This window comes from Lepisosteus oculatus, chromosome 9, assembly GCF_040954835.1.
Source record: "Lepisosteus oculatus isolate fLepOcu1 chromosome 9, fLepOcu1.hap2, whole genome shotgun sequence".
Lineage (NCBI taxonomy): Eukaryota > Metazoa > Chordata > Actinopteri > Semionotiformes > Lepisosteidae > Lepisosteus > Lepisosteus oculatus.
This window is the reverse complement of record NC_090704.1, coordinates 18,603,630-18,631,422: the sequence shown is the minus strand read 5'-3', so window position 1 is coordinate 18,631,422 and position 27,793 is coordinate 18,603,630. Positions and strand designations below refer to the sequence as shown.

Sequence of the window (27,793 nt, the reverse complement as noted above, 5' to 3'; positions counted from 1 at the left end):
TAAAGCCTTGTGCAATCTTTCCAGGCCTGCTCCTCAAATGGTTGTTTTAGCATTTCTACTTAGAGTTTTATCTGCATAACCATTATTGTTTGCAACACTCAGAAGGAAGATCTGCACATGCAAGAATGACAAGAAATATAAGAAACTGAGAAAATGCCTCCCATGCCTCCCATGTACTGTATCTGGATGCCAGTGTCAATACGTTCTCTTTCTCCCTTTTGTGCCTAAATGTGAGCCATGGTAGACAAGTTGACTGCTTTTTTCCATGATGATTTCCCTGAGTCCCTGTTCTTCAATGTATTAAGAACATTTATGGAACATACAGAAATAATTGGCTTAGTGACCCTTCTTTGTGCAATTCCATGGGATCAAATCTCTATACAAATTCATAGAATTTCATAAAACTACCCCTAAAGGTACATCCACTTATAAGACTTCAAGTCTAAGGTTATTAATAACCTATAGTTAGTTAGTAATAACCTTCAACTCTAAGGTTATTACTAACTAACCATAGGTTATTACAAAATACTAATTACACATGTATTTTGCTTTGGTGATAAAAGCAACACAGATTTCAAACAGAAATATATGTTTTATTTGCAGTGAAAATAAAATCTTAACCTTTCACAAAATGTTAAAAAATAAAAAATATACACTGTGTACCTAATTGTTTCCTAATAAAAAACAGCTTACTAGCAGCAATTTAGAATAATGTTATTCTCATATATGTAATCATAATTAGTGAAAGTACATTTGAATAATTTATGTTCTGTAGTAACATATACACTACATGCTGTACACCAAAGTACATTTGTACATATATATGAATGTATATGGAAAACATGGGAATATAATAAAAATATATATTAAGAAATAAACAGACAAAAGATAAATGCTACTTTGCTGCTTTTTGGAAAATTCCAATCAATGTTATTTTAGCTTTTCTTTCCAAAATATTATTTAAAAGTGTACTGAATTTAGTTATGATGTAATTCTTGTGGTAAATCATCATATTAAAACACAGAAAAATGGAAATGTAGCTAAGTAAACCTAGAACCTTATATTATATGATTAATAAGTCAAGAAACTCTGTTTAACAACATACTGTATACAGGACAAGAGACAAATGTTGTGAAAGGAATAAAGACATTTAAACCATATCATTCTAGAAATTACAGACCTAATCTTCTATCTCAACTAAATCTCCCTTCACAAAGTGCAGTTTTGTTATTCCACCTCTTATTGAACAGAGCCAGTCAATTTTCAGAAACAACATACTGCATCAATCCAGGGCCCCTGTGTGGCCTGTAACTCTTTCTTCCATGGATTGTTCTTTGCAAAAGTACCTCAAGCAAATCCCATTTTGATTCAGCATTTACTCAAACGAACAGCTTCCACCTTTGCACTGGAAGCAGCTATTCCAAAGTCCCAGGAAACCATTACTTAAGACTACATAGAGAGCAGAAAGCAGACTTTCCAAATCCCTCACTATAGGTTGAAAGCCAGTTAGAGACAGGCAGCTTATGAAGAAAGTTGACAGGGAGATAAGGCAGATCACATCCTACTGTACCATGCACAATTTAACTGTAGTTTTTCCACAGATACTGTTTGACCAGCAAAAAAAATAATGCAGATTATGGATTCCACCAAATAAGCAACATAAGCTTTTAGAGGTAATGAAAAAGATTCTTAAAGGCCTCAAATGTGATCAGTATATTAAATAGCTTTATAGCAGCAAATCAAATGATATATTTTTACATTAAGGAGCTCATTCTACATGTAGAACTCAGAACTGTAAAATGATAAAACCTTATAAAGGTTGTTGTGTTAAAATAATGAACAAATATCTTTTTAAAACTATTTATTGCCTGTGGTACATATATATAGTAAAATTTTATTTTTATATCAAACAAATAAATCTTCCATTCACAGCCTCTTAACTGCACAATAATTTACATTATTTGAAAATAAATATTTTTTCCACACATTGTTAAATACCAATAAGCTCTTTAAATGTTAAGTGAAAATATTAGGCATGGACACGATATCAGTAACATAACAATATATGAATAAAAAACAGTAAATTTACAATTGGAACGCTTTTGCAGGCTTTTTAAGTACACAGGAGAGCCCCATAAAACAGAAAGCTACATAGACTTAATACAAAGGTTTAGCTATTCATTTTAGCTGCTATCTTGTATCTTGTTTTCACACAGTACAGACACAGTAGTATACAACATCACTAATAAAGCTGCAGGGCACTGTTAGGAACTTCCAGGCATTGTTTATATAGTGCGATTTCTTTTCTTTGTATGTTTTTGTCTATTTATACACTATTACTAGTAGAGATTTCTAGATCTTTATACTAAAGATGTGCAGATTTCAACTATTCTCTACTGACCTGACAGCCATAACAAAAGCATGCTGGAGAAGGTCAGGAGTCACCTTTTCAGCAGTGTTACTACTAGTCTCTGTATCCGTTTCCAAGTGTGTTTCAAAACCAGCAGTATCAGGTTAGGTAATAACTCTCTGTGAAAAGAAGGGTCAATGAAGCTTCCTGAAGAGCAAGGAAACCAGCAGGAAAAATCTCATCACCTGCCACGTTGTACAGCCATGACTTATTTTGTGCAGCTGGTGTAAGAGAATGCTGGGGTGGGCAACCGCTCTGACACTTTCAGATAGAGCAGGGGTTAGCCCTCTTGCGTGGTTTGGGGTTCCGCAGGTCTTGGTCTTTGGCACACACACAAGATGAGCAGATGGTTTGGGAGAGCCTGCGCAGGCCCAGCCTAAAGACGCTGTTGGAGAGGCTGTAAATGAAGCAGTTGCAAAAGCTGTTGCTGATGGCCAGCCAGGTGGTGACAAAAGAGAGGGTGGGGTTATCCAAGACATGGGAGCTCTCCAGGAGGAAATAGATGATGTAGGGTAACCAGAGCATGTAGAAGACACTGGTGATGCGGAACAGGACCATAGCATAGCGTCGGTCAGGACTGTGCCCTTCCTCTCCCATATCCATCTCTTGGCTAGGAAAACGGGCTCGACGTTCACTGATCTCCCTATTGTGCTGTCGACAGATCTTGAAAATGTGAAAATAAGTGAAGCAGACCACAAAGGCAGCAGGGGCATAAAGCAGGCACACAATGAAACTCGTGAAGTAGGCATTGGTTAGCCAGGAGTGGGCGCACCATTCAAAGATGTCCCCATGGTAGCCTGGCTTCCCCCAACCAAAAAAGGAAGGCAGAAACACGAGGCAAGAGTATATCCAGATCAAGACAATGCACGTACGAAGACGGCATCGTGTGACAAGCTGGTTGTATGAAAGAGGCTTGGTAATGGCTAGGTAGCGGTCTACACTGATGCATGCTAGGCAAGCCATAGAAACACTCTTGAGAACAGAAACAATGTATCCAAAAATCTGACATGTTAACGACTCTTGGACTCCTGTGGGGTATTGCAGGAGGGAGAGTGCAGGGACTAGGCAACTTACACCCACAAAAAGATCAGCATATGCCATAGTCTGAATGAAGTAGCTGGTGGTGTAGTGGTGGAGCAGTGGAGCACAGTGGAAAACAAAAATCACTGTTAGGTTCCCCATTATGATCAGCACAGTCAGGAGAACAATGACCACTGTCTCTAAGACACAGGCTTCCACCAATTCATAGTGACCAAAGCCAAGAGGACAAGAATGGTTCACCGACATGCTGCCAGTGCTGCTGTTCATTACAGGCGTCACTACTTCAACAGCAGACTTGTTCATGGCTCAGGTCTGAGATGGCTGCTGGGTTAGATTTAATCAAACAGCACAGGCAGTATTTGAGGGAATGTCAATTCACAGAGAATCATGCCTACACGTTCTTCCTTTAATTAACTGTCTAGCCTGTTTAAGACACCAGTCTGCTCATTGTTTCCCAGCTAATGGATTCTCCTTCATATAGCTTTGGTTGGGCAAAGGAAGACAAAGAAGAGGCTATCTCCTTCCAGTATGCCATCTTCTGCAGTCCATCAAACTCGAGTAAGGACTGTTAAGAAGAGACATTGTTCCAGAACACAACTAAAATAAACTGCAATAGCTTTAAAACAGTTACTCGTTGTGATCACATATTCTGATATAATGAGTTCTGGATATGAGTTTGAATTCCTTTCAGCATCTATCCTATTACCAGGATATGAAAGGGGAAAAAACTGTGCAGAATGTGAAAAGGCAAGCTTCCTGGAACTGAAGCACTAAAGGAAAAAAACGACAGAGAGCAGGTGATTCTGCAAAGAAGATATTAACTAATTCAGTATGATCCATTTTATGGACATTAATGATTAATTTAGTTAATTAAAAATATTTAATTCATTAAAACATTGTATAATATCATCAATGGGCACTGGGTAGCAATTTCAGTGTCATGCAGAAATCCTAAAAAGTAACACATTTGCTCTTCATTTTATTTTTTCAGACCTTTTGCACTTGTCTTAAAGTACTAAATAAAAAAGACAAATTTATAATAATGTAGATTAAAGGTTTATTTTCATGCCAATATTGGGACATAGGAAGGAAGCTAGTCATCTAGATTGTGTTGGATTTTAATGCTTATTTCCAAGCACTGCACTCTGCACTACGCCCTGTCACCTCAAAACCTTGTGAGTACAGTCTTTTCAGTCTATTACGAACAAACAATACTCTGGAGTAAAGTTCTAAGGTATTGATACCAAGGCTTTCAATATGTATACCTGTGATATATCTCTGATCGGGGTTGAAGCAGGAACGAGCCTGAGTATTATGTGCAAGTGCCTCACAGAAGCCAATTTAAACTACCTTTGTCATCTCTGCCATCAGACAGGGAAGAGAATATGAAGTCCTAGCCATGATGCAGGTCCTGTTCAGAAAGATGGTGTACTTTATAATGTTATATTTTCCCCTACAAAGGTTTTCAGATAAATGAAGAACAGTAAGGCACACATCCCAGTTTTAGTTTATCCAACAGTTCCTCAGAGATCCTTAAAAGAGTAGACCATTCTGCAGGGGACTTCAAGTCTGTCTGCTCATACAAAAAACATTTTGTTTGCTCCAAATTTATTTTTATTTCTGATTTTAGATGTCTTCCCAAACAAAAAGTGGCAAATCTTATTTTATCAGTTTAGTAAGCAAACCATGAATAGAACAAATACAGCCATGAGAGCATTGTAACATTTCCAAATCCATCCAAAAGGATGCAATGTCGAATCAGGCAATGCTGTGTTTAATACATTCTCGGAACAAATTTCCCTCTGCTGCAGTCCGTCTCCTGTACTGAAAGATGCAGTCTCCTGGAGAGAGGCTGAGCCCTTGCACTATGGATCACCCAACAGTCGTTCTCCTCCCAGTGTGTACAAAAGCTTGCTGCAGTTCCAGCCCGGAGTCCTATTGAAAGCAACCCACTATTCCGCAGTGAAAAAGGAAATGGAAAAAATCCTTAACCAAGGTTAACTGAAGATTGCTGAACACTTTGACTGAGGATTCCTTCCTTGGTGCATAGCAGTAAGGATGCTGTGCCTGCCTCAGCCCCTCTCTCGCTCTCTCACTCGCTCTCACACATTTCTCCTTTGTGCTACTTCTGCTACTGCACCTGAGGTTCTCTCTCCGCCAGCCCCTATCTCTCCTCCCTCCTCCCGGCCGAATTTCCCATTCAAAAATTGACTTGGTCCTTCTGCCCCAATCAACAGTCCGTCCAATGACCAGCATAGTTGAAACTGTCACTTGGTTACAGTTGCCAAGCATTTAATAGCTTAGATCCTCCCACATTTTCTGTGATTGAGCATAAATTGCAAAATTAAGGATGGGGAAATTAGGGCATTTAAAGGATGGCTGTAACCCCATGTAAGCTTGATTCTTTTTTTTATGTACAGGTTAGATCTTACTTAGATCACCAAATACATTCCTTAAATATGAAATAGAGCCTGTAATCAGTTCTCCACTCAAAAATAGATGATTTGAATGCCATTGACATAAGCTTAAAAAATGGCTTTTACTATGCCAGTAATTCTAACAGCATTCTGATGGAATCAACTTCATTGTAGACCTAGATGTAACACAATAAGCTTCTGCAGAGAGAAATTCCTTATTAATTAACAACGAGTACAAGGGGCTAAAAAAACCCAAATCTATTATATTTGTCACAACACAGACTATTCAAGCCGCCAGTCCCTAACAACACATTAGTGTTACACCCATAACACTATGGACTCACTTCTTTGTGATAGGGCAGCAGAGGCAATTGTACTGTTGTCCTTAACGATGCAGATAAAGTCTGTCCTGCCATAGGCTGCATGGGCAGAGTGAGTTGCAATGCAGGTGGAGCAGCACTCTATTTATTTCTTAAAATGTTTAATAATGTCAGAATGGAAACAGAGGCACTATCCAAATTCTCAGGAATCAGATTGGGAACAGGCTGGTTTCAGTTGTTTGCTAACAATCCTGCAGTCTGCCTTCACTTCAGTGCTCTTACACTGTGATGTATATTCACTGAGATGGATGGCACACTGGGAGAAGTTAAGCAATTTTAACAGTAATCCCAATGATGTCGGACCAACTACAAACACCGAAAATCAGGACTTTTATTAGCAATTATTTAAGTAGCATAATTATGCAAGTGTGATGAAGAGCCTTCTGTTTGATTGAAATACACTTAGGAGAAGAAGAAACAAAGTAAAAAAAAAGAAACATTAAATCCCTCAATGACTAAAGAATAAAATACATAATATCAGGGCTAATTATGGCAGAAAGCTAGGAGCATTAATTAAAAATGCATTAATGAGGTGGGTCTCACAGCATTTTTCCCCAGAGCAGAATAATTTCTCCCTATTTTTGTGAAGCATGTAGTTTTAGAAATTTAAAGATGAATGTAAGGCAAACACAGTAAACAATAATGTAAGCAAAATAATATTTTAATTCAAAATCTATGTAGTGGTGATAAAAATGAATATAAAGACAAATGCATAGTTCTACACATAAAAACAGTATAAGTAAAGAAGGAGGAAAAATACAAAAATATGTAATAGCACTACACATTAACGTAAGCAATAATTCCTGTTTACTGCTGAAATATGGTAGATACATGGTGCTTGACCCTGAATATTCACTCTTCCAAATGAATAGATACCCAATAGGATATACAGTATCAATTATTAGCAATAATGTAAATTATCTCTATAAGTAGCTTGCAAAAACGTATCTTCTTAGCAATTATATTTATTTTTCTTGCTTAAGGTCAAGCTGCTACTGTAAATGCAATTGTCACAGTGCAGGGTTAGGGTGGAACTGAGGGTGTCGACAGTTCGAGTTGATAGCTCCTGAGGGAGACCGAAGACAACTGAGAGATCCCTGTGTGGAAACATTAATTTCTTTATAGCATGATATTGTGTAGCTCAAATGTTGGACATAATCTATTTCACTCTCTGGAAGAGAGGAGCAAAAACTGTACCTTGGCTTGACAGCTGTGGGTATGGTTCTGGTACGAACACCGGGACATCAGCATTAGCAGTTTATATTCCTGGTCCTTTGAGTGTGAGCAGCTGAAAGCAATGACATCGCATTCCCATACAACTGTCAGGAAAGTGAGAAGCCAAATTTATTTTCTTCTGAGGCCCCCTAGTGGTGACCAGCAGAGTTTCAGCTTGGTGGATCTTTGCTGTACCACACAATTTTAAGAGATTTCTGTGAGACAGATTTTCCAATACCTACCATAGAAGGCATTCAGAATTAATAAAATATCTGCAGTTTTTTTTTAATATGCAACATTAAATGTCACTATTTTACACATATTGTACACATTGTAAACTATTTTGTACCCATCTTCTTTCTTACAAGCGAGTTAACATGAAAATGACCAAGGCTGCAACTAAATAAAAATACTTAACCTTATGTTCAATCAAACAGAGTATTTCGTAACCTTTCACAAAATTGTGAACTCAACCTAGGATCTTACAAGCTTACTGTCCCAAGTAACTGTGAGGGTCTTATTAGACAAACTCTGAATACTATTACAGGGACCTGATGTCCCCAGGTACAGACAATTCCCTAATTTCCTTGCAGAATGCAGGGAATGCATCCCTGATACTGTCAGAATGCCACCCTTTTGCAATTCAACCCTGTTTCTACAATCCTGACCCTGTGCTACATACGCCCCCAGCTCAATCCAGGAGATAGAGCATCACCCGCCACGAGGCAAAGTGCCCAGGATAATCCATCCACATTGGCATGGTTAGACCTGCATCGTGTTCAACATGAAAATGAAACAGTTAAAGCACCAGAAACCAATGTGTAACACAGATATTTTCTTTGTTGAGTCTCATCCTGCTCAGAGGGGCATTATTGGTAACCAGCATAAACTCCCAAGCCAGCAGATAATACCAGACTGCTTCCAATGCCCATTTAATACCCCAACACTCCTGTTTTAAAATTGAACTTGAGCTTGAACTTTGTTGCCATATGTAACCGGTACATGTACTGGTACAATGGAATTCTTAGTTTACAGAAAGTCTCTTGATTATTAAAACAAAAGCATAAAACACAAAGTGCATCAAGACAATATACAAACAAATAGTAGACAATGTACAAGTAAACAGTTTGAATGTAAACAATGCAGACATGTAAACAATGACTGCAGATGTGCAACAAATAAAATTACAATGAGGTAGATGGTGTAGGTGTGGTCCGAGGGGCATGGCCAAATGTGTTCACTGTGTTTCCTCTGTAGAAGCTTACAGCTGAAAATAAGATTGGATGTGCTTCAGAGTCTCAAACCTGGGGCAGTACAGCACTGAGACCCATCTCGGATGCATCCGTGTACAATTACTATTATTTGGATAAATAATTTGGAGAAATCAGGAACTTCAAGTACAGGATCTTGACACAATACCTTTGTAAAGTCTGCAATCCTCCTGGTTCCATCCTACTGCATGAGATCCTATCTGCATCTGGACTTCATGAGATCAGAGCAGGATAGAGCTCTTAGCAAAATTGAATAAAACACTGATGATACCTTAGCAAACCCAAAAATGCTCACATCTGTATTTTATTTTGAGGCTTAGGACAGTTTCTATCGTAGCAACTTTATGGACACTTTAAGAGGACAGTCCTGACTCAGTCCTACCACATACCCCAAGTAACTAATATGCCTAAAAGTCATACTTTTGGTGGGGTATGTGGAGACATAGTGTACAAGGTGTGAGGCCACAGGATTTTATCCATAACTTTCTGGAATGTTGCAGTAATGCCATGTAAGCAAAAAGGTATCGTAGTATAGTCCCATGGGACTGTATCATAAACACAGTTTTCTCCTTGGACATTTTCATCGCAGATACTGTATTTTCCAGTATCCTTTGGTCAACTCTAGGCTGGAAAGATATTTTTTTCTAGTTTTTCCAATAGTTTGTCTACTCTGAGCATCATGTACGTATTGAATTTTGAAACTTCATTCAGCTTCCTGAAATTATTACAAAACACCCCCATCCCATCCAGTTTGGGTATCAGAACTATGGGGCTAGAACAAGGACTAAAACTCCCAGCTCTTTCATTAGTTAAATGTTCTTGAATTATTTAATTTTCTTGGCTTCAGGCACCCTATACAGCATTTCCTGTATTACAGCTCCAGGAGATGTTATTATTTTAATAGATGTATGGGCACATATTCACGTTTCGGTTAAAATCAGAGCCTCACAACATTGTCCAATAAAACTCTTCTAATTTTTAGTTTAGCAGGATTTGAGCTACAGGATATGAATATAATTATATTGTTAATTTCTTTAGATCCGCGATTCCATATTATATTCTGTATTAATCAAATTCTTAAAAATGTCAATACAGTGTCCATACAAGGCATACAAGGCACACACCTAACCCATTACGCCACAGACGTAATCACATGGAAAGGAGTGAAACTGATGCAGACATTTCCAAAGAAAATGTACTACTGTGATAATTTAAGCTACAGTATATGAATATAATTATATCATTATTACTTTCTTTAGATACGCGATTACATATTATATTCCCTATTAATCTAATTCTAAAACATATGCTTTTGTTTACTGCGATAATGAGCATATTTGCAGAAAAGGTTCAAACATTATAACTTTTTATGAAGTATATAAACTTAAAATAGTCAGAAAGAGCACGTAAAAACTTTCCCAAAATAACCACAGTATATAACCGAATGCAAGACTTTGATGCTTAAAATGTTTAGGAAGAAAGTGGAATACTGGTGTGTATTTTTTATTTAAACTACCAATACCATCCATACACAGTTTACATAATATGTTTATGTTCCTAAATTAATATCATTTATGAACATGTGAAAGACATGGTGAATCAGAGATTCTCAAAACTTACTTTGTGGTATTACTTTTTGTAAATGAAAAAATAAAGTATTTTCGTGTCGCAACAGTTAAACTGATGACAAAGACAGTGGACCACGGTAATACTTTAAGTTTACAGCCTGTCCAAGGTCATTCATTATTAATAGTATTAGTAATATCTTCCGTAAATACTTTGATGCATAAAATATTTATGCATAATTAAGATATTTATGATGAAGTTAGAAGGTTGTGTATTTTTTAAATAAAACTTTACGTTCAACTCACAAGCCAAGTCTTCAATTTTGTCTTGCTCTCTGGACAAAAAACATCTGGAGTTTCTATCATACACTCCTTCAAAAGCTCCCCTTCAGAGAGCGGCTTGCTTTGTTTAGCAATTTTTGTCCAACTGAGCAATCTTGCTTTTATTAAATATACCGACTTTTTAATGTTTAATGATTAACATGCTGTAATACACAGTTTACAATTATTAAAAGTCTAAAGAGTATACAACTTAAATTCTTAATGGTAAAAAAAGATTGTCCTTCAGCAGAGACCGTGATTTGAAACAGGGCGTTTTCTGGCGACAGCTCAAATGCTGTACATGAGAGGTTAAGCTTTATTAGCTCCACCTGGCGGTTTAACAAGGTGATTCCGGATACAATATCATAACAGCGGTATGACGTAGTATGACACAGTATGACGCGCCACACCTCCCGCGTTTTACTGCAGCTTACTTCGTGCATTTTGAATGGCTGCATCTGTAACTACTGCATCCATTTCAGCTAAATGAGGGGAATCAAATCATTCAGAATCTCGGCAATTGTAAAAATAACCCTTCTTCTCTCCTTCATTTATTTTAAAGAATTTCGCGAAGAAATCCTTAATCACAAAACCATCACTTAATCCAGATACAATTTATCCAGATACACAAATTCACACCTGTGCCTTAAATCTGGTGGAAGACTTCAGACGTAAGTGTCCAATGCCAGTAATTCCATAGCTTTAGCCACTGAGTTAACCTTGCATAGAAGCAGTTTTTTAGCTAAGTTGAACAAGTCAAACATTTGAAGCACGAGATCACAAAACTGTTGTGCCCTTATGTGACTAGTGACTCCCATTCTAGTCAACATCTCACATTTCCAGAGATCATGCTGGGCTGCATCAGAAGTTTCAAGATCAAAGTATGCTTTTTGTGCTTCATCAATCAGAAACAACATGTATTGGCTTATTGATCTTTTCCCAACCCTGTCTCTCTGCAGTATGTGCAAAAATAATTAAATATGCCTGTCTGTCATCTGTTGTGGTCATGTTTTGTAGAATGCATGAAATTCATTCTACATTAAATTCATTCAAATTCATTCTTTCCCCCCTCATTCACTCTGGGAATATGGGCCTCTAATACAGGTGTGCGCACATTTTTTGGCCCAAGAGCCACATACAATTTTGAAACTGTACAGAGGGCCACTACAGGCTGCTGTTACAGATAGCCTATGCCCTATATAAGTTTAAAATCCAACACAGGCTTATTAGTTCAAGAGTAACGATAACCTTAACTCGATAATGAGAAAAAAATTTAATATTCTAAATAAACAAAATTAAAATTAACTAGAACTTTACGTTCAACTAGGGCTGGGCGATATGGCCAAAAACATTATCAGGATAAAAATGTTCATATCAGTCGATGTCCATAATTATCACGATAAATGTCAAATCATTATTTCTTTCAAGTTTAAAGGCAGATTTTTTCTCCTGAGTGAAAGTTGAAGAAACCAGACAGTTAAGTGGAAAATTAAACAACTCTTTATTTTAAGAACACAACAAACACTTGCCAAACAGCAGAAACATTAAACAAATCTGAGGTAGAAAGCATTCAAGTCTTTTTTTATGTCAAAATATGCATGAGTAAAATTTACAAAATAAATATCTTAATAGAAAAATTAAATACTGCAGTGTGATAAAACACACTTAGAAGATGGCTCAGACAGACTGCAAAGTTTAAAGTGCTCTGTTTTATGTTTGTTCGTAAAAAGCCAAAATATCTCCAAATTACTGAAGTTGAATGACCTTTTCTTTCAACGATGTCATCGCCCTTCGAGCTGGTCGTTGGCAGCACTGCATTTGCTTCAGTGTCACTCATTTCTCCACTCTAACTACAATCCTGTCAGCCACCATCGTGTGTGTAAACAACACCACGTTAGCTGCCCGGTCTGCAACACGCACGCGCACTCGCGCAGTATGTTGTGCGCATGTGTAAAGCATAAACATATATATCGAACATTTATCGAACTTTTGTTTAAATTATATTGGGGAAAATTATATTGCGATAATTATCGTTATCAAATTATCGCCCACCCCTATGTTCAACTCACAAGCTAAGTCTTCACCGATTGCCTCGACCCGACGGGTAACTGTTCTGTGTGATAAACTTATTTTCTCAAATTTTGTCTTGCTCTGTGGACAAAGAATATCTGCGGTTTCTATCATACACTCCTTCAAAAGCTCACCTTCAGAGAGCAGCTTGCTTTGTTTAGCAATTTTATATGCAGGCATGTAGCGGCTAGTTTGGAAGCTCTATTAGCCCGCTCCTCGCATGACAGATTGCTAGCATAGATAGCATGTTTGGTAGAAAAATGCCAACTGAGATTGTATTCCTTGAACACTGCAACACTTTCCTTACAAATTAAACATATAGCCTTTGTTCCAACCTCTGTGAAAAAGTATTTTGCAGTCCATTCTTTGTTGAACACTCTGCACTCACTGTCAACTTTCTGCTTCTTCACTCCATTCATTTTGGCGCTGGTTCCCTCCTCATAGTACGATGGACCCACTCTAACAGGTGAATCAAACTGGTAAAGCAGGCGTTCCCAAACCTTTTGGGTCCATGCCTCCCTTGACCAGTCACATTTTCCACATGCCTCCCCTGTGTCAAAAATAAGTTCTATGGCAGTGGGATATTTTACAAAAGATAATGATGGATCAAAAGAAAAACAAAGTTGATCCAATTCGTATTATTTTTAATCATTTTCAAAACCAAATGGCTTGATCAAAATAGTAAAAATACTTGACAACACATTTTATTGAAATTATTTTCATGTGAAAACAATTGGAATTTTTTTTTTTTAAAATAGTCAAATATCTTTGTAAAATGCAAATAAAACTACTTAAATTAAGCAAAAATTTAACATCAGTGTTTTTAAAAAAGGGGGAGAAATACAAAGTCTTTTTGTTAGTGCCTCTTAATGGTTAGTAGGCTTGTTTAAGAAATTATGTTAACATAATTCACCAAAAATACTGGGTAGTATCTTTGAAATGGCAACATGCATCTCCTTTGCAGTATTGACTCTAGATCTGAACTTGGATTTGATAACCGCAAATGCTGAAAACCCAGCCTCACAAAGGCAGGAAATTACAAAGGGAAGCAGAATTCACAGAGCTCTGTTGTTTACTCCCTGGTACTCCAAGAGTATGAGGTGTTTTGCATTGTGCTACTCGGTAAGCAACTTTGTATGATGAAAAAAGAACTTTGCTGGGGACAGTAGTTTGGCTAGAAAAAGCAGCTCACGAGGCTTACTTATCAAACTACTATGAACAGTTTCCAAATGACGTTTCAATTAACTGCGGAGCGTGCTCTCAGCAGCCAACAGTTTAAGGCAGACAACACACTGAGGACATTCTTCAGTGTCCACAATTGTGCACATGAAACCGAAATTCAAGAAACTGTCGTCATACTTTCTGTATTTGCGTTTCTGTTTCTCTTTAGACCTAGGCTCCATGTCCTTCATGTTTTTGAATCATATTTAAAAACCTCTGAATTGCGATCGTGTAACAAAAAACTCACAAAATGACCTCTCATAGAAACATGAAACACTGAAGCCATGGTCAGCTGGTAAACTGCTTACAGACTGCCGACTCTCATGGCCAGTGTCATGTGACATAATCTAGTCCCTTCAAATCCGCTAGGTAGCATGCAACTCATATATTCTGTGTCACTGGCAATACCTGAGATGCCCCTGACCGACAATGGCACCTCCCCAAGGCGGTGCGATGCACAGTTTGGAATCACTGTGGTAAAGCGTCCGTGCACCATCTAACAGCATGAATAATGAAATGTAAGAAAAAAACACACCAAACAAAGTGGAATATGGCGAATATTGACTCATTTATTTCTGACCTCAAGGACTGGTTAAAACTGGTTGGCAGTCCGGATGTGGCCTGCGGGCCGTAGTTTGCCCACAGGTGCTCTAATCTCTGTTGGAGTGCCCTGGAAGCTTCTTTCTGGACTACATCATGTTGATCATTATTAGTCTATGATGGATTCTATCTGTCTCCTTTCTTATGGCAGTATAAATTAGTGTGCTATTGCTGCCTCCATAATTCTAACCACACAGAAAACACAACTAACAACCAAAAATGAGCAGCCTTCCACCACTGCCACCAGATGTAGCAGATCTCCAATGAGAGTAGTATAGCATGGGGATATGCACATAAAACACAACCTGAATAGGGTAGATTAAACAGCCCAGAGAAACACCCAATGTTACACTCCCTTTCCTACTCTGCAGTTGCCCTTCTATTTGCACATTTAACTCCACATCAGAATCTTGTAGCAGTGGAAGTTCCTCACCCAGTTCATTCTATTTGGCCAGACTTGCTCCTAACCCATCTTCCTTCTTACCAGCGACCCGAAACAGAAATAACCGAGGCTGCTACTAAATAAGAAGAGTCTTAACTTTAGGTTCACTCCACTGGAGTATTTCATAATCTTTTATGTAATTGGCCCCAAAGGATCTCAACTGGAGATCTTACTGTACAAACTAACTGTCCCAAGTGACTGTGAGGGTCTTGTTAGACAAACCGACTCCTCAGAGAATGGTTTTATAGGGAGCTGGTGTCCCGAGGTGCAGCCAGTTCCCTAATTTCCCCATGAGAATGCAGGGAATGTATCTCTAGGACTGTTGCAAGCCACCCTCTGCTACCCATTCACTCAGCTACTGTACATGCACTTTCTAATAAATTGATTTCCTTTGTGTAAAAATGACCAAATATAAGCTGGCCAAAAACATACTGGTAGGTTAAGTGGATCCTCCGAAACTTTGCCCTTGGTGTGATTGTGTGTGTGATTTTGTATGTCTACTGGTGTCTTGTCCAGGCTGCACCCTGCCTTGTGCCTGGTACTGGCTGAGATAGGCTCCAGCTCCCTTGTGACGGTGAGTTGAAAGAAGAGGTTAAAAATGGATGGATGGATGAAAGGCAATTAAAACATGCAGTAAATATAACAGATAACATAAGCAAGATCCATGTATTTCTTTCAATGTGGGAGGTAAGTGAATTACTGTGCTAGAAAAACAGTAAGATAACCTCTACAGCTATCATATGTACTCTGTGTTTTCTGTTTTATTTGCAGACCACTTTAACTACACACACCCTAACAGGAAATTAAGAATAATGTTTTCATAAATGTGCTATTGAAAGACTACCTTTCTAACCAGAAAAGTATTTAAAACCTTGAAATTAGCTACTGTTCAGTTTTTTGATCGACATAAATTAAAATGTCACAAATGTTTACTACAGAAAAACAGATTTTCATCATTTAGGTAACATGACTGTAGGAATAAAAACTATTTTCTTAAATCTAATCATTTTTTTTTGTTTTTAGAGTTGGTAATAGAGGTTTGAGTTACATTACTGTGATTTCAATATACTGTAGGCAACATACTGTTAAGAGTATGTGAGAAACTCACATGAATGACTACTAGCTCACATAACCACTTATAAAGTATGGGTAAAACATTTTGAAACACCAGCACAGGGTTTGTTGACTGAATGAATTTAACAAAAATAATTGCATAGTAAATATATTGGTTTCTCTGATCAGTTACTTTCTGCAAATTATTGGAACAAATTGGAAACAGTGGGATAACATCCTTGGATGAATAAGCATCCAAGGGGCTAGTTGGGCCAAATGGCCTCCTCTCATTTTGAACCTTTCTTATGTTAGGTTACATATATGTAGCTTCTGTACGGCTTCAATTTTGGAAAAGATTGGTACTTATAAATCTTTCAAAATATTCAAATACTTAATATTTATCAGGCAATGCACACATACTGTACATTCCCCAGGTGTGCAACTTTACCAATAAAATTCAGAATGTCTGGTTACAGTACTTAAGTCTATGCCCCATCTGCATGATGGATACATACTGCGAAGGGTAATAAAGGTAAAAAGGAGTGGGGATTGCTATTTTAAAACACAAAATTTGACTATACCAAATAACTTAATTTATTGAATTACCCCTTAACAGCCTAGCACTGGAATAGTAGATCACTTGCTGTATATTTCTGGAAGACAGCAAGCACAACCCACTACTGTGGCAGACCAGGTCAGGAGACACTGATATTACAGCTGATCTGTCTTTTACAAACTAAAATCACTTGAATACATGAACACGTTGGGTGAATATTACAGTAGTTATCTGAATAACAGATGAAGATGAAGACATGGGTTTCATTAGAAATGTTTGGTACATAAAAGCCACAAGGTGTTAGGTGGCGGATGGACTTGAAATAGAAAACTATTATATTTTTCACTGTTATTCTGTGAAAATCCTTTACTTCAAGCACTGAGAGTTTTTTATGTGTTCAGATCCCTGTAGGCACCTAATTTTGGTTGGGGCCTGTCACACGTCACATCCTGGTATCCCATACATCCTTGCTTTGCCAGGCACCTGTAAGCTTTGATTTTCAGTGAGGGCTGCATCATTCAATCAACTGCCAACTTTGCTGTGGACACTGTAGAAACATCAGGGTACATGAGACACAGGTGAATGCGAGATTGCACTCCTCATCCATCATTTGCCTCTACAGTCACAGCAATAAATCTGACTAACAAAAGATCCTTTCAAATTGGGATGACAGAAGAATAAATTGTGGTTCTAAATAAAATAAAATAAATCAAAGTAAACAAATGAGCTGAGCCTGGACAGTGACTTGAATTGAGTCTCTTAAGACCTCTCTGTATCTCCATGACTTTATTTATACCAAAAATAAAGATAACACTTTCACATAAGCTTTAATAATCCATCACTGGTATTCATTTTCATCTTTTTTTTGCAGTTTATCTTGCAAATGAAAAGAAATACAAGAGCAGGTATGGAGAGTATTTATAACCAATTCATGTATTTCAGGAAGGGGAATGCAATTTACTGTGTGAGTGACTCCCCAGCTGAAGGCACAAACTGTATTCGCAAAAAAACACATTTAAAGAGACCACTGACTGACCTTTTAAAACAAATCTTATAACAGGCCAGACACAAAGGCATATATAAACAGGTCTTTTAGTATTTCTAATTATAAAAGAAGGCCTAAAAATAAAATAGCACAATATATTCTAACAAATAAGTAAATAAACTGTCAGACACATCTCTTGCTAAACACATGATTACACTAAAAAGCTGACACTGGAAACTACTGATGTTGCTCTATCATTAAAAATGCAGTATATAAACCAAATGAATAGTTTTTCCAACATCAAAGAGCTTTAATTTGGTAGAATGTTGTAAAAAATCACAGAACAGTCAAGCATTGTTTTTTCATTTTTTAACAATTTCTTCATGCCTTATTACACTGTTGCCTCTTTCGTTGCACTAAAAATCCAAATAATGGCACACCTGCCTTAGGCTGCCTACCCATTTCAAGACCTAAAGCTTTCTTTAATTTCAATTTCATTTATTAAAATAAATTATAATTTAGCATGATTTACACTTTATATTAAAATTGAAAACTGGGCCTCACTATTTCCTATAAGCTACTTATTTCTAACATTATGATATCATATTGAGGATCATAATGCACAACCAAAACAGCGCTGTATTTACATACTAGCATGCACAGCTACTTTCAGGAATTATGCAACTGCCATTTTGATTCCTTAACATCCACAGGTAACAAAGTTATAATCATGCAATCAGCTACACAATAGAAATGTCTGTAGAGCATCATTTAGAGAAGGGTTTGAATCTAACATGCCATTAGGCACGTAGCCAAAAAGGAGAGGATAGCTGCTTTAGTAATGAGTCTTTTTGCCTATGCATTTATCCAAAGAGAGACCATACAAAACAGAAAGGCGATGAACTGAAAAACTTATGTTTCCAACAAACGGATCTGGATTACGTCTTGTAAGAAGCACAGGGCACAAACAGATTTAGTACCTTGTTCATTGAGCCAGTAACAGAGACAGATCACAAACTACTAGACTCTCAGGTTTCAAAGAATCCAAATCTTAATCTTGGAAAGAAGGCCACTCACAATGACAATGAATTTCTTTCTGTGTAAACACACGAAAGAAGGATGTGAAGTTCAACAGGGTCCTACCTTGGTAATAAGGATGCGATATGTCTCCAGCAGGCCTTGGTTATTGTGGCACCCAGCCAACAACTGCCACACTTCAGCCCTGAGTGCTTCCGGGATTCCAGGCTTCACCAGTGTTGACAATCCCTTTGGTCGAACTCCCAGGTTCCCATGCCTACCAGTAAAAGCTCAACTGGTGAGTCTGCCAACCCATTTCACAAGGGGAAAAACATCAAAGTCGCATTTTTTATTCCTTTTTTAATGTGTGCCATTTGGATTATTGACTTACTGACTTGCACAAGAGACATGGATGCAACAACTTACAAAACTATATAACATATTACATTACACAAAACTATATAACACATCGAGATACAACAGATTATGGCCAGCAGCCCAACTCACAACTGGCAACCCACTGAAGCTAAGCAGGTGTGAGCCTGGTCAGTACCTGGATGGGAGACCTCCTGGAAAAAACTAAGGTTGCTGCTGGAAGAGGTGTTAGTGAGGCCAGCAGGGGGCGTTCACCCTGCGGTCCATGTGGGTCCTAATGCCCCAGTATAGTGACGGGGACACTATAGTGTAAGCAGGTGCCGTCCTTTGGATGAGAGGTAAACTCGAGGTCATGACTCTCTGTGGTCATTAAAAATACCAGGCCGTTTCTCGAAAAGAGTAGGGGTTTAACCCCGGCATCCTGGCCAAATTTCCCATTGGCCTCCTAGTTATCCCCATCTATGAATTGGCTACATTACTCTGCTCTCCTCCCCACTGATAGCTGATGTGTGGTGAGCGTTCTGGCGCACTATGGCTGCCGTCGCATCATCCAGGTGGATGCTGCACATTGGTGGTGGAGGGGAGTCCCCACTACCTGTAAAGCGCTTTGAGTGGAGTGTCCAGAAAAGCGCTATATAAGTGTAAACAATTATTATTATTATTATATCACTATGGGGTCCTAAAGCCCTGCTTACTCTAGATTACAGTGACACTTTTAATAGTTTGAGAGCCTGTGTCCTGATAAACCAATTTTCTTATTATAACAATGTATCACTATCACTTTAAGAGGTTTCCACAGTACAGGAAATGTACTTCAAAATGTTTGAAAATAAATAACACATCAAGCTCTCTTGAGCATTATTTCTCTTGAAATAATGCTCAGGTTACCTAGACCGACTCTGGTACACAGTCTGGTAAGAAAAGTCACAGCTGTGGAGATTGTAAATGATGAGGGGGAAGACAAAAGGAGTTTATTGTTCCTTCCACTATTTTCCTTCCTTTTTGGACTCTTTCAGTGTCACACCCACTCACTACCAAGCACTGGAAGATGCACTCAAGTTACAACAGCAACAGGCATTACCTCAGCTACACTTGTCAATCAGTTGTTGTGACTATGGACTCAGTTCCACTAATTCCAATCAGTTTCACCTGCGTGCAACTAACTTACTACTTGTCAGTAATGCCGAAACATAGGTTAATTAGCTGGACCTTGTGCATGGCCGGAGAGGTGGTTGAACAAAAATCTGAAACAAAGCAAAGATATCCAAATCGTTTAACAAGAGAGGAGTCTTGGACGTAAAGAGAAGGTCGTTATCAAAAAGGTCGAGAGGGAGCTAGAATTCAGGATTGAAGGTTGAGTAGCTCTAGCTGAGAAAAAGCCTCAATGATGAGCGAAGACGGATTTAGGGGATAGGGTTTAAATAGAAAGTAGCAATCAATTAGTGCTTGAGTATGTGTGGTGCGGAGTGTGCGTGGGTATGTGGTGATGCCTGTATGCTTGCATGCTATTTGTAACACTACCCTGGATATTCAAGAATATTACTACATTTCTGACTATAACTATGGACTATATTTTTTGAATGTTCACTACAGCTGCCTGCTGCCTAACACTTCCCTGTTCATTCAGGTAGAGTGGAGTCAATACATTTAATTCTGTTTTCATGCCATTGTACCTTACTATGCAGGCAGTCTTAATGACCTCTGATAAGAATGACCCAGCCACTCTTGAATGTTTATTCTTTACAATGGTGGATATAATGATTTACAGTGGAGTAAATTAACTTGATAAATCATTAAGAATACTGTGACACCTTGGCTGGATGGCCTGTGGTTGCCATGTGCATTCCCCTGAGGACTAGGTGGGGCTGCCTGTCTATTCATCTGGCTCCCTTTCAATCAGGGAGCCAATCCTCCAATCAAGCCTCTAATTAAGTACTGCCTTAAAGTTCCAAAACACAGTTGGATCAGTACTCTGATTAGCTACAGATCCAGACATTCAGAATGTATATATAGTATATATATAGTGTATATTTATATAGTAAATCGATCAAACTGCACTTATTGACTTGTATATTTGACTTATATTGTTTCAGAATATCTGTGGATATGACTTAATGTGATTTGCATGTTTGGAACATCCAGAATTTATTCTTTGTTCACTTATTTGATTAACATGGCTGACATTTTAAAACAACAAAAAGGTATAATAATTAAGTAATATAATAATAAGGCTATAGTTATAGTCAGAATGCTGGCCAACGACAAAGAAACATGAACAGGCACTCCATACGATGGAAATGAAGATGCTGCAATGGACCCTCGGCTTGACAAGACTAGACCATGTCATGAATGAAGAGGTGCCAAAAACATTCAAAGTTGCCCCAATCAGGGAATCGCGCCTGCGATGGCATGGACACGTGCTCCACAGCAAAGACACATCAATGGCAAAGGCTGCCGTCAAATTGAATGGGGAAGGCCACCGGCCCCGTGGACGACCATTTACGCGCTGGCTGGATCAGCTGAAAGATGACATGCGCCGCTCAAAAGTCATCTGCTGAGATGCCGCAGACTGTATGAAGTGGAAAAATCGGTGTAAACAAGCAGACCCCACATAAGTGGGAAAATGCAAAGAAGAAGAAGAATTATAGTCAGCTGTTGGGTCGTGTCTGCTGAACATTTTAGGATCTTACTGGTCCTTATTGATTGTCGGGCACTGATGTATGTAGTTAGGAATGTTATGGAGTGGTAATGCTGGACAGCTGGACAAATATTTTAATTGTATTTATTTCTTCTAGGTTAGTTTATTTCTGTGTAGCCAGTTAGTTGTGTGTAAGATGTTTTTCTGGCATCGCCACTGGGTGAAAATGTGTAACCTAGAATAGGATAGTAGATTGTTTTTATGGGCTTTCCAGCACTGCCCCCCCCCCCCCCCACCCCTGTGCCTGCACTATGTAGTGGCCATAGATTGTTAGTTTAAGATAACAGTGTCTTTCTGTGATCTTTATCTTTCAAGTATGTTTTATAAAACTATTATAAGTACTATTCTTGTAAATAGACTTTGTATTGATATCCAGCTTGCGTCTGTGTGTTCATTACATCCAGCTTATCTGTTGCACCCTTGTGCCTGAGGATGCCATTATAGCGGTTCACCTTAAAGAGCTGGAACTGACTTTGTCAGAGACAAAGCTTGGTAAATTGGTGGTTGAGGCAAATAGGGAGGTGTATTTGCATCAGCTTGGCATTGAGGCCCTGAGAGCTGGTGAAGTTTCTGCTGCACACCCTAGTTCTGTTGCTCCACTGCCTAACTATTCAGTGGGTTCAACCACTATCAATATAAGTAGACATATTCACTTAGTACCTCCATTTAGGGAATCCAAGGTAGATTTGTGTTTTAGCCCCTTTGAGTGTATTATTGCAGCTTTCTTCTGGACAAAGGATGTTTGGCCTCTGTTGTTGCAGTGTTGATTTACTGGCAAGGATCAGGGTGTCTGTTCTGTGTTGACTTTACAGGAAGGGCTGAAGACAGTATTGCATGCCTATGAATTAGACCCTGAGGCATACTGTCAAAGGTTTTAAAATCATAAAAAAATCTGTAAATCAAACCTTTCTTGAGTTTGCACAAGAGAAGTCACGTGACAAATTTAAAGATGTTGCTTGAAGAATTCAAAAACTCTGTCTGACTATATTGTGATGAACAGAAAGTTACCTTGCTCTCACAAGAGGCTGTTAGCAGATTAGTGTGTGTTCACGTACATTATAAGAATTGTTTACTACTTCTGTTTGACCTTCCTCTCAGGGAAATGATAAAAACTGTTCCGACATCTACTGCAATCAGAACTCAAGGTCTGATAATATGATAATAGTATCAGGAATCACCTTGCAAAATCACCAGGTGGAGCTAATAAAGCTTAACCTCTCATGTACAGCATTTGAGCTGTCACCAGAAAACACCCAGTTTCGAATCTCAGACACTGCTGAGGGACAATCTTTTTCCAATTAAGAATTTAAGTTGTATACTCTTTAGACTTTTAATAATTTTAAACGGTGTATTACGGCATGTTAATCATTAAACATTTAAAAGTCGGTATATTTTATAAAAGCAAGATTGCTCAGTTTAACAAAAGTATACAACCTTCCACCTTCATCATAAATATCTTAATTAGGCATAAATATTTTATTCATCAAAGTCTTTAAGGAAGATATTACTAATAGTATTAATAATGAATTACCTTGGACAGGCTGTAAGAAAGTGTAACTGTGGTCCACTTTCTTTGTTAACCGTCTGCATCAGTTTAACTGTTGCGACACGAAAATACTTTATTTTTTCATTGACAAAAAGTAACACCACATTCGTTTAAACAGATTGTTTTGTTGCTGCACAGACTGTTAAACCCAAGGAAAAGAGCGCCTCTTTCTTCGAAGCATTTCGTTGATTCGATCATACAAAATAAGTTTTGAGAATCTCCGATTCACCATGCCTATAATGGTTTCCCATAGTTTGCTCATAAATTATATTAATTTAGGAACTTAAACATATTATGTAAACTGTATATGGCCGGTATTGGTAGTTCCTAAACATTTTAAGCATTAAAGTATTTAATTCGGTTACATACTGTGGTTATTTTGGAAAAGTTTGTACGTGCTCTTTCTAATTATATTATGTTTAGATACCTTGTAAAAAGTTATAATGTTTTAACCAGTTCTGTGAATACTTATGCTCGTTATCGCAGTAAAAAATGCATACTTTTTAGAATTTGATTAATACGGAATATAATATGGAATCGCATATCTAAAGAAATCAATAATGATATTATATTCAGATACTGTAGCTCAAATTAGCACAGTAGTACACTTTCTTTGGAAATGTCTGCATCAGTTTAACTCATTCCCATGTGATTATGTGTGTGGCGTAATGGCTTAAGCGTGTGCCTTGCATGCCTGAGGTTGAGGGTTTGAACCCAGCTTGTCACTATGAGATATCTTTTAACAAATCAAAATTTATTTGAAAAACTAAAATAGCACATGTTATGGACATTATATTGACATTTTTGATATTTCTAAATATCACAACATGTTCGAAGCTAAGTGATTTATTGATAACAACGAATAATTTCACACTGCTACTGTACTGGCACTACAGTATAGTTTGTGGTAAATATACTTGTCATGCATCAAAGGTGAACTCATTCAGAGAGTCTGCTGAGCTTCTTGGCATACTTAAAACAGCATACTTTGATAATGAACAAGATATACCCCATTTTACCCCATGACAACACCACTCAGTTTGCCCTATTTTTTATTATCTTCAATTCAGAAACAGACCTACCATCTGCTGAGTATTGCTCCCCATGACTCCAGAATCTTCTCAGGGCAATCTTTGGAGACATCCCCAGTGCCACTCGAGATCTCACTGTCACTGTCTGAGGAAGAAGGGGAATGGGGGCAAGTCAGCCAAACCATGAATCAGACACAATAACCAGTGTGGAAAAAAGAAACAACAACTGCAACTATTATTCCTATGAGAACCAGAACAGCTCAATGATGGCATTACAGACTATTCAGGGCAAAATAAAACTAATCAACATTCCTTGGATTAGTTAACACCTTTTTCCTTTCTTCTTTTGCTGAAACAGTTGAACTTGCCTTTAGGTGCTGTTTAAAATGAAAATTCAAATACAAAATGCTTAATCTGAAACCAATTATAAAACTGATATTAAACAAAAGGAAATAGAAAAAATAGAAATATGAAACTGACACTGCGTTAGTGACTTCTAAGTGAAGAACACATAATTAGAATGCCCATTGTGGTTTCAAGAATGCAAAGCTTTTATTCACTGGTGAGAACACAGTCCTCCCCGCACACCCAATTGATTAATGAGTAAGGTTAATTCTTATTCTTACTCCCATATTTAAATTAAGTTCATTAAAAGTTTAAATATTTTCTAATTTAAAAAAAATGAAAAATATCTGCCTCTTATACCAAGATTTTGATCAATATGTTCTCCCCAGTCACAAATTCAGGGAAGATCAAAACAGTAAAACACCATTTCATGAATCCCTTTAAACATACACTTTCATATTGCAAAAGGGTAAACACTTCCAGTCAATACTATTCAGATATTGTATTTGCTTTTTTGAGTCTGCATTCTTTTTTTGACAGATTTCTACAGATTGCTTTTTTAGAAACAATTATTGGACAATATTGGTCATCCTAATAGATAAATCTTTGTATTCTATCTACAATAAATCCTTATAAGAATAGTAAAATGCCACAGGCTATTACCAAAAACTGACAGTACTCAACTTTGCAGAGGATTACCCCTGCAAAATATCTCCAGTGCATAATTATATTATGAAAAACCTCAAAAGACCCTAGAAGTTAACAGTAAGAATCCAACATTCTCTCAGCTTTATACATTAAAAATAAAGAATAATTGAATGTATATACCACTTTTCATAATTGGCATTTAGTACATTTATACAATAAATGTATTGTAATATCCCATGCCTGCAGTACACTTCCTCATAGCTCTCTGAATAAATATTATTTGATTATGTAACAAAACTTGTAGATTCAGTCTGAAAATTAATTTTCTGTAGCATATTTTTTATATTTCAGAAGACTAAGTCTCAGAAACCATAAAGCAGTCTTGCCAGGACTGCAAGCAGCTCGCTACCTGCAATTACCAATGACATTTCTATGAGTGCTCGTCATAAGATTGGACCGTATGTCTGTCCAACCAGCCAATCTTCTAATCAAGCTGGCAATTAACCATCACATTTAAGGCTTGTTTCACCGCTAGACTAGTCTTCTCACACTGAGCAACTGTGTTCCATCTGGTGATAAGCTCTGTGCTTGAGATTCTCTCACACAGCTACCGAAAACCACCTCAAAAACTGTCTGTCTGTTTCCCTAGGAAGCCCTGTTCTGGGCAGTCCTTCACAACTAGCCTGTCCACCTGCTTACCATCTTCATCAGCTCTCCTAGGAATTGCATGGAGAAGCCCAAAGCTTGGATTTCAGCTGAGGTGTAATAGCAGGATCCAGGATCCAGCAAAATTAGAACACACATCAAAACTTATCCAAAATTCTGGCAGCAATTCTAAAAAAGGACTGGAAATCGAATCTTAGTTGCAATACACATAACATATTACCAACTACAGTGCAATTTCATTGAGCAAGATTATTCAAGGTTATGTTCACTCTTAACATAAAATTATGTTCTGTATGTATTGTACAACACATAACATTTTTAATCTATACTACATATAACCTAAAACATTTTGCTTCAGAATTCAGAGTTGTGTTTTTACATTCTGCACATTTTGTTTAAGCAGTTTAGAGATAATATTCTATCCATCCATTTTCTAACTGCTTCACCTAGTTTAGGGTCATGGGGGGAGCCAGAGCCTATCCTGGCAAGCAAGGACGCAAATCAGTGGATAGCCTGGATGGGATGCCTGTCAATCTCAAGCCACACAGAGACATGCATACACACACCAGGCCAGCATTGTGGGTATCGTGGTTTAAATGCTATTGGCTCATGAACAGCATCCCCCTATCCCAGTGCATACTGTAGTGCCACATTAAATAAAACCCATGAGAAAAAGATTCACAACACAAAGCTGTGTCAGTCTTCTGTGTAAAGAAATCGGTGTGACCATCATGGATGCTGTTTTTTAAAAGCTGTTGAGTAAAGAATAGGAATTTTCCTGCTGTCAGCAGTATTGTGTATATCGTTGACTCTTACCTGAATGAAAACAGGACATAAAGAAAGGGTTTCAGAAATCAAAAAAAGCTTTATTCCCTGCTTACAGGCTGGATAAATGGAGACTACCTTGAGTTTGTTTCGGTGCTGTTCTGCGTTTCTACGGTCATATACGGGTTGTTTGCACGAACCCATATTGAGCAGTATTTCTTGTATTGTGAACCTATGTACACAGCAGTCCCACAAGTCGTGGTCTTTAAAATGCATTTGGTTTGAAGGCTTTATGTGTTTCCTTTGTGAAGATATGGACATAAGAAAATTTGTGCATGATCAAAAAATGGCGTTAAAATGACAAAGTGAAGGCTGCGAAAAAAATCACAATGTACTTTACACACAAAGCAAGTGTTTTCATCACTCTGGGAGCGAAAATGCTACTGGCGTGCCAAAATCGTTTTCGAAGCTAACTTTACCGTGGTCTCAAATCTGTGCTGTACACTGATATAGACGTGGGTAAAGTCATCCCTATTAAACAATGTGCTTATCATGCAAATCCTGCTAAATTAGAAATTAGAGACAAGAAGACTATTATTGGACAATGTTGTGTGGCTCTGGCAGAATTATTCTATAAACTGAACAGTTATTGAGGAGACATGTTATGTATCGCCTCTTTTTACACTTGTACAACATTCCAATGTTAATGCAACACTGAAGATATTATAAATAACCTTTTAAACCTGAAGCTGTCAATTCTACTTCACACCTGCATTTCAAGATCATGGTTTCAAAATAAAAAACATCAAACCTTTGATTGGATGAGAACGTCATGATTGTTTCGCAAGGATGTGAAACTTGACAATTTGATCCAGTTAGCATCAAGAGAAAAAAACATTTCGTATTTATTTGTTCTGCTGCAGTGGCTTGCAATGGCTGGATAGTTAACACTTCCCAACTGCTTTGTCAGTCTGTCCGTGGAGGGAAGGGGGGAAAGGGGAAATGGGGGAAAGGGAGGGGGTGGTGCTCTCCTTGACAGCTGACACTCCTCCATATGCTTAAGTGAAAAATTAATAAAAATAAAAATGCCAATGTAAACATCATATTTACAATTTGTTGAAAATAAAAATGTAAAGTTCTCTAAAGCTTTCTAAG

At 37.8% G+C, this 27,793-nt stretch overlaps 2 protein-coding genes across 3 annotated transcripts in view; both read right to left on the bottom strand.

Moving 5' to 3' along the window:
* rabgap1l (RAB GTPase activating protein 1-like) overlaps positions 1-27,793 on the bottom strand; it is a 378,884-nt gene that overhangs the window by 248,092 nt on the left and 102,999 nt on the right. For both annotated transcript variants that reach the window (XM_015355764.2, XM_006635021.3), the window contains 2 exons: positions 24,266-24,359; positions 18,691-18,841 (listed from right to left, as the gene is read on the bottom strand). In XM_015355764.2, coding sequence (XP_015211250.2) covers positions 18,691-18,841; positions 24,266-24,359 — 245 coding nt within the window. The remainder of the gene's footprint in view (positions 1-18,690; positions 18,842-24,265; positions 24,360-27,793) is intronic.
* On the bottom strand, positions 991-5,696 carry gpr52 (G protein-coupled receptor 52). Its single transcript, XM_015355770.2, has one exon. The coding sequence runs from the start codon at positions 3,752-3,754 to the stop codon at positions 2,675-2,677; it is 1,080 nt and encodes a 359-aa protein (XP_015211256.2). The 5' UTR covers positions 3,755-5,696; the 3' UTR covers positions 991-2,674.

Coding starts and splice junctions, on each gene's coding strand:
- gpr52 (XM_015355770.2), bottom strand. CDS start 3,754: ATGAACAAGTCTGCTGTTGAAGTAGTGACGCCTGTAATGAACAGCAGC.